This window comes from Paralichthys olivaceus, chromosome 12 (assembly GCF_024713975.1).
Source record: "Paralichthys olivaceus isolate ysfri-2021 chromosome 12, ASM2471397v2, whole genome shotgun sequence".
Lineage (NCBI taxonomy): Eukaryota > Metazoa > Chordata > Actinopteri > Pleuronectiformes > Paralichthyidae > Paralichthys > Paralichthys olivaceus.
This window is the reverse complement of record NC_091104.1, coordinates 17,676,520-17,690,271: the sequence shown is the minus strand read 5'-3', so window position 1 is coordinate 17,690,271 and position 13,752 is coordinate 17,676,520. Positions and strand designations below refer to the sequence as shown.

The window sequence follows — 13,752 nt, the reverse complement described above, 5'->3', positions numbered from 1 at the left end:
ATTTGTTAATAAACGTGATATAAAAACCAGCATTAATGTGTCTGATTGAAGAACAGCCATATAATCTGGATTAATTCAACAACATTGAAGTGTGCAGTATGATTTCTCATTGCAATGTCGCTCCGCAGTGAAACCGGCGTCACATCGGGCCCTCCAGCGGACGCCTGTAGGTCCGCGGACCACAGATTGGGACCCCCGGCAATGAGCCCGTCCTCCTCAGCAGTGAGTCGCTGCCGGGTTGAGGGGGAGGAGCCGGGGGAGGCTGAGCTCCGGTGTGGATGTTTGTTGTTTGTGAGGGGGCAGCAGTGTGTGTGGAGGGGGAGTCACGGAGGGTTGTCCACCGGCCTTCCTGCTGCAACTTTTCTGCCTCAGCACCGCGGTGGAGTGATGCTGATTCCCGGCGGCTGCTCGCTGATCGTCACCGTGACACCCTCGGACGCGGGGCTGTGAGCGGGTGTTTTCTCCCGAGCAGCAGCGGGCGCTCAGGATGCTGGAGCTCGCCTGACAGAAGCGCCCTGCCGCCGTGTGCTCGATCTCCGGATCCCCCTCTCTGGATTTTAAAAAAACAACTTCTTATCTCCGGCGACCAGCGGCTGTGCTTTAACTGTTTTTTCTCCATTTCAACTTCCAAACATGGTGTTCTTCTTCTTCGCTTCGCCCTCGGCTCGTAACAAACCCGGGTAGCGACAGGAGCAGCGACGCGACAACACCCCGACACGACGACCAGCTTTCCCCTCGGTAAGACATCGCTCCGACTGTCGCCTCGGCGGCCACAGCGGGCGAGCGCAGCCGGGATGTGGAGCCTCTGTGTCGGCGCTGGTTGACAGACAGAGCTGCACATTCAAACCTTCATTTCTCTGTTCTCCTCTGGAGCCGAGAGTCGAATAACCCGAGTGCACGGACCCGCTCGCTGTGCGGGTGAGGAGAAGCTAGCTCCTAATCACACAACTTGACCAACGCGCTAATGTTAATGAACTTGCTAGCAGCGTTAGCTCGCGCTAGCCACATTAAAGATTGCCTCAGGTGCTAGGGCGCTAACAAAGGACGCGGTGGTATGTGCGAGCTGCGGGGGAAGTTATTTGCCAAGTTAGCTAACATTATGTTAGCATAACCTGCTGCACTGCATTTATTAGCAGCTCCTCTGAACCCACTTGAGGCTAAGTGACTCCTCGGTAAACTCCTCTAATGTAACGTGGATGTCCCTGACTACAGGAAGTGGGTTCTCACTTTGGATTAACTTTTGTTTCCTTGCGCTCTGGCTCCATCGCGGACATTTGTCCTGACGGATTGTGGACTCGTCCTGTCTGCTTTACTGATTTGCATGTGTTTGTCTTCGCAGAGGCGCATCTGCCCCCGGGTTTATTCAGCTGTGGAGATTTTAATCGGCCATCGATGCATCTCGGGGTGTCTGAGTCCATGAGAGAGTGCGAGTACAGCCAGATCAGCACTCGCAGCTCCACGCCAATGGAGACCCCTTACAAGAAGAGGACCCCGAAGAAGAGGAAGTGGGAGTCCTTCCCAGGTCGGAATAAGTTTTACTGCGATGGCAGGATTATGATGGCCAAGCAGACGGGGGTCTTCTACCTCACCCTCGTCCTCATTCTAGTGACGTGTGGACTCTTCTTCACCTTTGAGTAAGTATTGCAGCTCCCGCCTGCGCGTTGCTCTTGCTCACTGACAGGGTGGATTAAGGATTTCATTTCACGAGGCTCAGCTGTCAAGAGGAGGGAGAACAAGAAGTTTCGATGTAGGTCAGTTGTGGCCTTGGCCTCCCTGCGGGGTGGGTGTATTTCCTGCGATGTCCTCGGGGCTCAGGGATATGTCAACACAACTAGACGCCTCTGTTTTTAAGAAGTATTGAAAAAGAAAGTACGAGTAAGTGGAGGTGGTGTGTTTTGCCAGAGGATGGAAACTGCTCTGTGGTTCTTCTGAAAGTGCGTGGGTTTCCTTTTTCTAATTTGGTTGTTGGTTATGTTGTATGTGGCCTTGCAGCTTGATGAGGGTGCAGGCAGTGTTCTGTGCTAGCTGAGGTGTCCTCCAGCAAGGAATTGAGTCCCGACCAGTGGCCAGCTGCAGGGTTGCTGACCTGTAGTGGACCCATGATGTTTGACAATCTCTCCTCGATATGATACTAAGTTCATAGAAGTTAAACCTCTAACCGTAATTGTAATTTGGTCCCATGATTTTCCAGACAACCAGCAGCCCCACTAGGGACGGGCAATGTTTGTGTTTTTTCCAATTATAATTTCTTGAGCAGCCATCCTCAATAAGAAATGTATTTTTATTGCTAATTGTTTTAAGTATACTTAACAAAAAAGTATAAATAAGTCCAAAACTCTTTTTGCAAAAATTAAATAAATCTTGACCCAGCTTCGATAATTTAACACCAAGTAACAGTTTGCCTGCTGCATCCCTCATCGTTTAAATGTATCCCATGTTCCTCCATTTACATGGAATTGTTGTCAAACTTTTGTTACAAGTCCTGTTGTCAGAATCCTTTGCCGTGAAATACAGTCACATTTTTGACCGTTCATTTTAAATTTAGTTGTTGAGTCAATAAGTTGAAGGTAGCTCCATAGCTAACTGTCCGCTAACATCACAAGCTGCTGGGCCACGCAGAGAGTGTGTTGCATGTAAGCACAGTAACTATTTCAAAAGGCGTGGGATCTTGGTACGAATCCCTATATTTTACTTTAGCACCATTTAGTATTTTTCTCTTTTAATTAGTGATGAATTCCTTATAGAGTAAACCAAACAGTGTCAGTGTGCCCATGTGTGCCACTTACACCCACCTTAATTACTGTCCCACTATCCCCAAAGCAGCTGCCTGTCTTTCTCCCACTGGTTGGGCTACCTGTAATCAACAGACCGCATGCTTTCCTCCATACTGTCACATCCAGTCCCTCATCTTCACCTCATCCCAGATACCTTACATTAGGTCACTGCACAATGCAGCATGTCAACCCTAACCTAAACACTTAAATCACTGGAGTGCACTGCAAGAGATGGTGCATCGGCCTCTCTATTAGTCCTGTGTATTCCTTGTGACATGTATCATGGCTCATCTATATTAGATAAGAATCCTGCTTCATCATGAAATTTGTCATTCTATTGGGCAGTCGTTATCAGGGTAAAGGGTACAGGCAGAAATACGTGCAGTGGTTGATGGCTGAGGTTCTATATCTGCACTATAAAGATAGTCCATGCACAAACATTACACACTCACTGGTAACTTTATGAGGGACACACGTGCAATCCAACACCTCTGACATGGTTTCAACCCTCTTAAATACATTTTCTAGTTTATGTCAAAAAGGTAATAATTCTACTTTATATGCAATGGGGATGGACAAAATATTACAAACACCTTCCACCTTAAATAGATAAAATAGTAAAATAAATATCCATTACTGTGCAGCATGCAGAAAATTAATTGTACTGTTCTTTTTTCCTTGTCCCACTAATGTTAGTGTTATTCCCAATGTTAGTGGACATCACTCTGGTTTCAAACAAGTCGGCAGCTACATATCTGATAGCAGTTGCGCAATGTCGGCTTTAGTATGATCCACTCATCTTTGTCCATCGTTATAGTGACTGTGAAACTGAAGTGTTCCCACACAGGACACTTATATGATGAGGGGGGGGTCTTCACACTCCTGTTTGTCTGCAGTTGCCATGACCACGAGCCTACAGCATATCTGGTCCTCTGCCAAAGTTGCCCCCCGGAATTTGAGACCCGTACACACACAAGCAAGTTACGGAAATTTCCGGTTTGGAAACATGTACCATCAAATAAAAATATTATTTTGTTTGTTGCATTTAGCAATAAAGGCTTTAAGGGGTGATTAAGGGGGTATTGATGTGACCCAATGCAAAAAAATGTTACGCCAGGACTGTGAAGTCCAGATAAATGCATCACATTTTATCAGTAGTAACCTCTGACCACTTTCACTACATTGTCTCCTCAGCAGAGATACAGATATAACCCATGACCAAAGGGCAGCCTTGAACCTCCAGCCCTCTTTAATATGGAACAGTTTATACAAATATTGAAATGGCTGGGAAACATATTTGCAGGAGTGGCTATTTGAATCTGGATGTTCCTCAGCACCCACATGGAGGATGCCAGATGCTTCCTGATGATACCTCTCCCCCCTCAAATAGCTTCATTTCCTAAACTGTGACCAATCGATGGAGCTGAGCCCAGTGCACTGTCCTCTTTCTGTTGTGACTATAGGGGACATTTTTCAGGAACACCATGTAACCACAAAGCCATGCTTCAGCTTCGTACTGTCCACCCTGCTCAGCAGTCCATGCCCCTGAGCAGACAGAGTCCTCCTGACTTTCCTCTCTCCGTCTCCCCCCGCTTGGCTCCCGTCAGCTTAAAGGAGACATTTATCGGACAGGGGGGATAGTCAGCAGACGTGCTCATTGGCTTCTGTAGTCATTAACTATAATGCGTTTCGATTAGGTGAGTTCTTCTAACCCCACTCGGCAGTCATCAACATAGTGGAGAACAGTTATGCCTTCAGTTTTTAGGGCCGTCTTTTCTTTCTATTATGTATCCTATTATGATCGCACCTGGCCTGTATCCGTCTGTGGCGTCCAGAGAGAGCCAACAGATGGTGGGTGCTCAGGGATGGAGACATGCACGGAACATTTAGCAGAGACCTTTCTACATCTCCATATTTCTTGTTGCTTGTTTTCTTTGTCTCTGTCTAAGGGGTGCTCAGCCATGCACAATAAACCCTGTTAGTGACCGGCAGACTTTGCTCTGTTTATTATTCTGTTGCTGGCTCCCTCCAGTCGTCCATGTGTGCTGCTATTGCACATGTTGCCATCTTTCCCCTTTGCCTCATAAAAGTTGACTTGGACAGATGTTTGAAGTGGTGTTATGTTACGCCATTTTCTTTAATGTAAAAATTGATCACAAGAACTTGAGCAGAGAGGACGCCAAACACTTTGGTTTTAATATTATTCTTATGTGGACAAAACCAAGATGAAATGTGCTCATCACCAGTACCGGGCTGTGAGATTAAGCATTGAATAGTTGTTACATGTGTCTTTTAAAGTGCTGAGATGAAAAGGGTGCATTTGTGTTGTACAATAAACATCTTGAATCTTGAATACTTTCTGATAGTAAATTTAATTTCTTTGGACAGATGATTAGCTAGAGCAAAAAAAAATCAGATGAAGTCACGCTAGGCTCAGAAATTATAATGAAACTGTTATCAAGAAGGTAGGCAATCCTTCGGGCAAACTTGAGCCTCTAGGATGTAATGACCATGTGATTGATTGATTAATTGAGTTTAGAATTTGATTGATCAAACATATATTTGATATACACAATGTAATATGCTCTTTTGTCCTCATTTCCATATATTTGGATCAAATACTTGATTTTAGTGTGAGCCACTGTAAACTGTTGTGTTTTCCATACAACAGGAACTGTCTAGGGTGGTAGTTACCTTGATAACATGTTGGATGTTTGAGCTCCCCCAAACTCTGCCTGTCAGCTGCAGCTCATTCCTCCTTCAATGTTCTTTCTTGAATATCATTTCTTGCAAAACCAAACAATTGCATTGTACATTGCATGCACAGATCATTTGTTACATTGTAGAAATGCTTATATTCTTCAATAAAAAACCTACTAAAACTTAAGTCTGTCAGGAGATCAAGGTAACAAATCTTCTTGATTATAGGCATGTGAAGGCTCCAGCCTGGTTCTGGCTGTGTTAGGCTTTGATTTAAGTGTCCTGCAAGTTTAGTCGCATCTGATTTATGTCCTTCAGTAAAACCTGTAACCATCTTATTTGTGCAGCTTGTTGGGAGCAGTACAGTGTTTTGGAGTGTGTGCTGCCTGCCAGGATTGATTCAGGGAGAACATTATTGTTGTCTGCAAAGGAAATGCCCAGGAACCAGTCACATTTACCCACCGAAATAAAACTTTCATCTCCAAAACCATTGGAGATAATTCTACACTCTCAAGATCTTAAATGCTTACTGGTAGTTTTTACATATCACTGCAGCTTATTGTGAAATAACGGCGCCTTCATCAACAGTTTTGATTAAAAACTACAGCAAAGTCTGCCATTTTGGCCTGGAGTATAAGGACAAGTTGAACGTGTTTAACTGTCAAATGAGTTACCCCCCTTTTTTATAACCAGGTTTAAAAACCAGGTTTCCAATTCAAGAAAAATTACACCCATGTTGTCAGCTCCAGCCGTCTTTGTTAACAAAAATGCTGTAGCGGCGCTCCTCTGTCACCGCATCAAACTCGCCCCGTTGAACATACATGGCTGTGATTGGGCAGAACATTTTCTGAACGAATAGAAATCAGTCTGAATGGGAGGGCGGCCAGACCCATGTGAACATGAGTTCGCTGATTGGTCTGCTTTCCAGGTGAACAGGTTCCTAATTTGAATATGAAAACAAGAAATCTTGCATTCACTCACATGACTAACCAGATTGAAATGGCAACGGTGTAACTTGTTCTGAGGAAAGTAGTTGTTTTGCAAGAGCAACTTCTTTTAAGTTTGGGTGTAATAGGTCGAGGGATTCTTTCTTGTGTGCTGTTGTCCCTTCATTAACCTTTAATCTTAAATATGCAGGTGAGGCAAAACATATCAGTTACGGCTTATTAGATGCCTCCCCAACTCTAAGGAGACATTAAGAGAGGAAGATAGTAGCTTTCAGACAGACCTAAAATCTAACAAGGCTTTAGAGCAATAAGACAGAGAAGAGAGAGAAACACTGTAAGAAATAACTTGTATTCTATTCTACACAACAAAGTGTGCTATCTCACTTTTATGTAGATCAGTTAAGCATCTTGTGACAAACCTCCTCCTAATCTTTAGTCTCCATTTACCTTGCAGGTAATCCTAGTAGCTCACATGCTTTAGAAGTTGATATTGAAGATATTGTATCTTAATGCAACAGTGCAACTCAAAGTTGATATAATCATGTTTGTCCACAGGTTTAATCATGTGGCCTTTTAAAGAACACTGTAAGTGGACTAGAAGACAAAGGTTAAGTTCCTATCTTCTTGTAGAAATAGAAAAGAAAACAGTAAAGAAAGACAACACTGTAACCCACGGCATGCCTGCTTCATTCTGAGAATACAATAGCTGTCACAAATATCATCTATTGGCTCTCCTGCTGTCAAATTTGATACAGTGAAATGCTGACCTTCCCTGCACATATTAGTCTACTTCTATTAGTTGAGCTAAATCTTGTGTTGAGAAGGCAAGTTATTGCGAAAGACTTGTTCTCATTTTAACGGTCATGCCCATGGTACACAAACATTCAAAGAAAAGCATTCCTCCCCACCCAAGTTGTCAATATATTTAAGATTTGAAGTACAATGCCTTGTTTGATTTGGTTTCTTGGGCTTAAAGAATAAATGGACATTACATAAAAGCATAAAATACTCTGATTTGAAATTGACTATTTCAGCCAGGAAAACAAGGACAATGAATATCATACTAGACTGTATACTAATGTGTAAATATCAGCTAGCTTGAGCTGGGTTATTCAAGAAGTGAGTATGTTTTGGATGTGAATTTAATTCCTCACAAGACATTCTGTCAGAGACTTTTATTGTCTCTGTGTGTTTTGCTGTGGAAGCAAGAAGCTGATTCGTCACTTATGCTCATTGAAACCAGGAATCATGGCAAGCTGTTTGCTTTTTGTCTGGACTGGCTACAGTCCAGTGCTTCATCCCTGAGTGAGTGAGTGATAGAGTTGAGTTAATGATGAAATAACACTATTGTTCAACTGAGTTCTATGTGACTGACTGAATTTTCATCATTGTTTGGGAATGTCCCTATTGGCTGTTGCTCTTTTAAAATGAATGCGCTTAAAGGTACAGTGTGTAGAATTTTGTGATATCTAGTGTTGAAATTTCATGTTGCAGCTAATACCCCTAACCTCACCCTCCCCTTCTACACATGGCGGCCTCTGTAGAGAGGACCCCCTCAATGTAAATATAAAGGGCCTTTTCTGGGGTAAAGAAAACTACAATTCAAAGAATTTAGATGAAACGAACTAGTAAAACATCATGAGGATTATTCTACATTAAACTTCTGCCAATAGATCCCTTTCACCTAAATCTTACACACTGGACCTTTAAGTGTCTATCACATAAGAAACAATTCTCATTGATATCTGGTGACTATCAAATTAAACAAACAGGCCCCTGGCCTAAACTCAGTCATCAGCGTAGCCAATGGGTTTACTGGTTTTTATTCTGAAATAGCAACTTGTTAACATTCTTTGAGGTTAGTCTGGTGCTTAGTCACTCACGGCAGAGAATACTAGCTCAGATGGTACTGATAGAATGCAGAGATAGGGCCTCACTAGAGTAGTTAAGTATGAAAATCCTAAGTTTCTGTTCTGTCACATCACTTAAGCAATTTTTTGAACAAACTTAAGCTACTTCCCATAGAAAGAAGTCGCCATCACTGCCCCAGGATCAGGAGGCACTTTAATCTGTTCAGTGACTGGGAGAGAGGTGAAGCAGCAGTTTATTATTCAGACTATGAACTTTGAGCTGTGCGAGAGACAAGAGCTGCCTTGACAAAAGCACTGACACCGTGAACTTTTCAGGACATTACTAGGAGGAGCTGCATGTGAGAATACACACGTCTGAGTCAGTTGAACTGGACATTTAATGGACTTTACCCAGCCAGCTCCCTATTGCAAGGTGCTCGTAATGTCCAATTGAAGTAATGTGCAAACAGATAAAGGAGGTTCCACAACGGTTCTCAACAATGTCCCAAATTTTAGCACATAGATCTTACACTGTGCAGCCGTGTAGTAGGAATTGATCTTGTCTTGTTTGTGGTGGGAATCCTCTCCCTGACTAGCTCCATGCATTCTACTGACCCTGGACCCTCTGTCACACAGCTTACCCTTGCCAGGGGTAACTGAGTGCATGGCACATGTTGGTTGGAAGGTTATGTTTGAGAATTTGGAGGCTTAGATGACCAATGCTGTGCCCAGAGGCTGTGCCGTGTACTACTGTCATATGTCCGAAAGGTGGAAGGAGATTATGATTCCACGAATTAGTCTGGACACAAATTTTACTTTGTGCAAAAAAACATCACAGTCAGTTGTTTCACTGTCAAATGAGTTAGCCTAAAGCTAAGCAGAGAGTCATGCCCTTGTCTGCCATCTAAAGTATCAAATGAAATAAAAGGTAGAGCTCACAAAGCTTGGTTTCCATGTAGCCTGATGACGAATGAGACTTAAAGGTACAGTGTGTTGAATTCAGTGATATCTAGTGTTGAAGTTGCATCTTGCAGCTGAACACCCCTCACCTCACCCTCTCCTTCCAAACATGAAAAAGAACCTTTGGTAGCCTTCAGTCGTCATAAAAAATCAAAAGGTGTTTAGTTTGTCCAGTCTGGACTGATGGACTGTAAAAAAAAAATGGCGGCCTCCCTAGAGAGGACCCCCTCAATGAAAATATAAAGTATTTAAATATAAAGGGATTTTTCTGGGGTAAAGAAAACTACAATTTATACAATTTAGATGAAATGAACAAGTGAAAACATCATGAGGATTGTCCTACATTAAATTTCTGGCAATAGATCCCTTTCACCTAAATCTTACACACTGGACCTTTAAGAATGAAAGGCCACAAAGTCAAACGCTTCAAATGCATTTTAACACAACACTTAATACATTTGAAACCCACTTACATTTTGGTAATGCATCATCGTTGAGTAAATATCTCTACATCTGGGTAAACTATGCAGATGATCTGGGGTTGAAACATTCTTTCGAAGTCACAGCATATTGATCACCTTCAAAGGTGTGTAGCTGAAGAGGAAAGTAAATCTTGGTTGAAATGACAGCCAGTCAACAGCACTGAGTGCTAGCCGTCTCACAGTCACATCAAATAGAGATGAAAGTCCCCCAAGCTTAACTCCCAGCTGAGTTTTGAAAAGCTGGTCACAAACGTAAGAGGATTTGGTGGGAAATGTGATAACGGTAATCCGGAGTGGATTATTGTTGAGATTAGCACACCCCTTTGGGAAGGAGATGAATTGGGAAAAGTCTGGAGACCATATTCAGACAAAAAGAATTACCTTTAGTTTTCAGTGGAAGTAACGAGCATGTTCCACTGGTGCTCAGTTTTTCTGCTGAAGAAGAACTATACTACCAGCTTCACCAGGGTGACTGTAAACTGATATTATAATTTTATGTTTTTTAAATATGTCGATTAGTTTAGATAATTAGCTGCTTTGTTTTGATTGCCATGCTATTTGCTAAAATGTTATAAAAACAAATAGAGCCCTGTGATATATTGAACAATAATGCTGAAATCAAATTCAGATATGTGAAACAACTCCCTGGATTAGTAGAAGGACACTTGAGTTTAAGAGAGCAGATTGAGTGGATGCTCATACACATCTGTTGTTTGAGTTGGCATCCTTACTAAACATTGATTGAGTTACACTTACTGTGCTTTCTTTGTGTCCTGTTTTAAGAGCTACAGTGCTTCCTGCTCAGAGTGAAACTTTATATTTAGCTATCATGTTACTTCATGGGGTATTACTCCTCAGCCGTTTTTAGACATGCCATGTGGATAAAGTCTGGGGAATTGCTCTTTCACAAGACAAACTGAGCTGTTGTTCTTGTGATTTTTCACAAATCCTGGGTAGTGCAGCACGCAGAGGCCGGAAGCAACGTATTAATTCCACTGTGGAGATCATGAGATATTATTTACAACACACAGACACCGGCATTGGCTCTTATCACCACAAACTATCTAGACATCTTCGTCGGTGTCTTCTACATGTATGGCGCCGCCTATTCGCACAGAAATATTTTTCTTTTCTTTTTGTTTTTTAACCCCCCCACTCTCTTGCAGTGAATCCAGGGGGGGGAACTCTGTGGTGGTAGTCAGAATTCTAACTACCACCTATTTAAACTGTGAATTTATTGATCATAATGTATGATCTTGTATGTTCAATCATAATCTAATTATAAATTTGAACCACCCACCTATAACTACCTGTCCAAGCATTATTCTGAATATTAAAAAAAATCACCCTCATCAACCATGCAATGTTTTGAGATATTTAAATGATTTGTAATAAATGTCATCATGCTGTCTACGTCTTATCTTTTATTTTCCTTCCTTGGAGGATTCAGCTTACTCGTGTGGCTGTTTCCAGGGTAACCACATTTCCTTTCGAAATTCACCATGTCTGCCATTGAATACTGTCCGTCTCCATGGCAACAATGCCCCTAAATTCCCAGTTAAATATAAGAATCGGTATGAAACTAAAAGGCAAACTAAGATTTAATTTTGCAAATGTACAATTGTTGATCTGCACTATTAACTGTCCTTTTACAGTTAATAGAAGAGGTTTGTTGAAATTACTCATGGTCTCTACCACCCATGTTCAGTGACTGATAAATATTGATTTCTGGGACATTGTTATCGGGGAATTTAAACCAGAAAAGATGTTGCCTGCCTGCAGCTTGTCCATGCATCCCTATTGATCAATGTCTATAGGACACGCAGGCTTGGTGTTGCATCCATCCTCCCTCTCTGGTGGTTTCAGCGTTTGATTTCTGTCCGTTGCTACTGAGCTGCTACTTTCTATCACAGATGACTGCCTTTTCATTATGTTCCTGATGTCTGACACATTGAGACAAGGCTTCTGAGGACAGAGGCAGCGGTTTGTGCTGCTCCCTCAGCCATCCCCATAATCTCTTGCCAACTGACAAGTTTTGAAAAATGGTAATATTTCACTGGAGGAGAACACTAGCTGCATGTTTTGGTTTTCACCTGCAGAAAGAATGAACACAGAGTGTTTTCACTTGATTCTGTCACTTGCCTTTGTGAATCTTTTTAGTGTGGCTCTTGACTTTCTTATTGACTACTTCAAAACCATTCAAATCCTGGCTTCGTCTTAATTATTACAGATGTAACACCCGCACTCAAAAGCCTGCCAAGCTTTTTACAACCATAGAGATTTCTTATTAGCCCCTCTAATTGGTAGATTCATTAATGTGATGCGTGACTAATCACACAGAATAGAAGACCAATTGAATGTGTTGATGAAAAGATGTAAAGTAATGACGTCAGACTTATAAATGTTCTGCTTTTCAGGGTCAAATGCACACAGAGAGTGGTAAACTGCAGAGTGCAGATTAATAATGTAACAATACCAAAATGGAGTAGTTAATACGATACCATGAAATTTCCACGATTCTCGATCGAATCCCATTTGCTTTAACACACACTCCTTTAATAAAACATTTTAACATACAAAAGACAACATTGTCTATGTAGCCTTCTTGAAAATGAAAAGCTAGCTCAGTGATTGTAAGAACACAGCAGAGGCTGCACATGCAATGTACTAACAAGCACACCTATATAAAGAGTGGAAGGCTGCACAGCAAGAACCTCTGACCAGTGACGTGTCCACCATCAATGTGTTAAGTGAGCACAGGTCAGTGGGGGGGAGGCAAGGAAGGAGAGTATGCGGCAGGGTAATATAGCATGGTACAAGGACACCAGACTTACATGTGTGCCTGCTCTGATCCCAAAGCGGCGGCAGCAGCCATCCTGCAGGGGCGGGTTGGTATTGGTATGCAAGTAACATGGTGTGGTGACATCCCTTCTACTTAAATCTGTCTTGGATTTGTAAAGTGAAGCTGGGCACTCAACTGTCAAATCTGTCATTTATTTTAATTGATACAACAATAAGAGCAGACCGTGGCTGTATAGACTTTGATCATTTAATGTCTGTTTGTCTTTTCTTCTCTGTACATAAAAGGAAAGCACTAAATGTTTTGGTCAATAGAAATTGTCTGTTAAAAAAAATGTCATTCCACGAGTAATTTTAAAGAGACTTATAAAATGTGTATATATATGTGTATTTAACTTACAGCTAACCGCTGTATAATTCTCATGCACGTCCAGACAAGAAACCAACAATTGAGCTCTTTTCCCACACAAGACATTTCTCAAGGAATTGTCCACTCAGCACGGCATAAATGGAAAAACATTCTGACATTCTTTTGTTATTTGTTTCCTGTTTGGATGTTGAAGCAAACTTAACATCCCAAAAGTCTATTTTCCTTGTTTATGTAAGTCACATTATTAAGACATGTACAAGGGATTTGCAAAACTAATAAGACTTAAAGGTTCAGTTTATGTAGGTGAAAAGGATCTATTGGCAGAAATTGAATATAAAATAATCCTAGTGATGTTGTCACTAGTGTGTTTCATCTAAATTGTACAAATTGTTGTTTTCTTTACCCTAGAATGGGCCCTTTATATTTAAATGTTTTTTGAGTCTTTTGAGTTTTTAGAACAACTGAAGGCGACCACAGGTTCTCTTTGGAAGGGGAGGGTGAGGTGAGGTGTATTCAGCTTCAACATGAAATTTAACCTCTAGATGTTACTAAATTCTACACAGTGATCCTTTAATGTAGTGTAATATTTACTTGGTTAGATCATCATGGCTGCTGAGTGGGTACATTAAAACTCTGACAGACTTGTTCAACTGGTGCTTGGAATGTCAACACTGAAAGTATTTTGCTTGACAGGAGCAGCAGAGCTAAAGAGTGATGTTCATATTTGGAAAATTGGAAGCAGAAAGATTGTCGGGGGCAGCCAGAAATAGAAATATGGCCTGAATTAGATTTGAATCTGAGAATGACTGGATAGTGCATCTCCACCCTGACCAGTTCAGAAGCCTGAGGCTGAGGGAGAATCATAAAGCA

The 13,752-nt window shown here is 41.8% G+C and overlaps 1 protein-coding gene across 3 annotated transcripts in view; it reads left to right on the top strand.

Annotated features, from left to right (window-relative positions):
- Window positions 1-235: 235 nt before the first annotated feature.
- Window positions 236-13,752, top strand: part of LOC109628131 (zinc finger DHHC-type palmitoyltransferase 14) — a 51,250-nt gene continuing 37,733 nt past the window's right edge. For all 3 annotated transcript variants that reach the window (XM_069536163.1, XM_069536162.1, XM_020085077.2), the window contains exons 1-2: window positions 236-738; window positions 1,340-1,634. In XM_069536163.1, coding sequence (XP_069392264.1) covers window positions 1,393-1,634 — 242 coding nt within the window. In that variant the 5' untranslated portion in view covers window positions 236-738; window positions 1,340-1,392. The remainder of the gene's footprint in view (window positions 739-1,339; window positions 1,635-13,752) is intronic.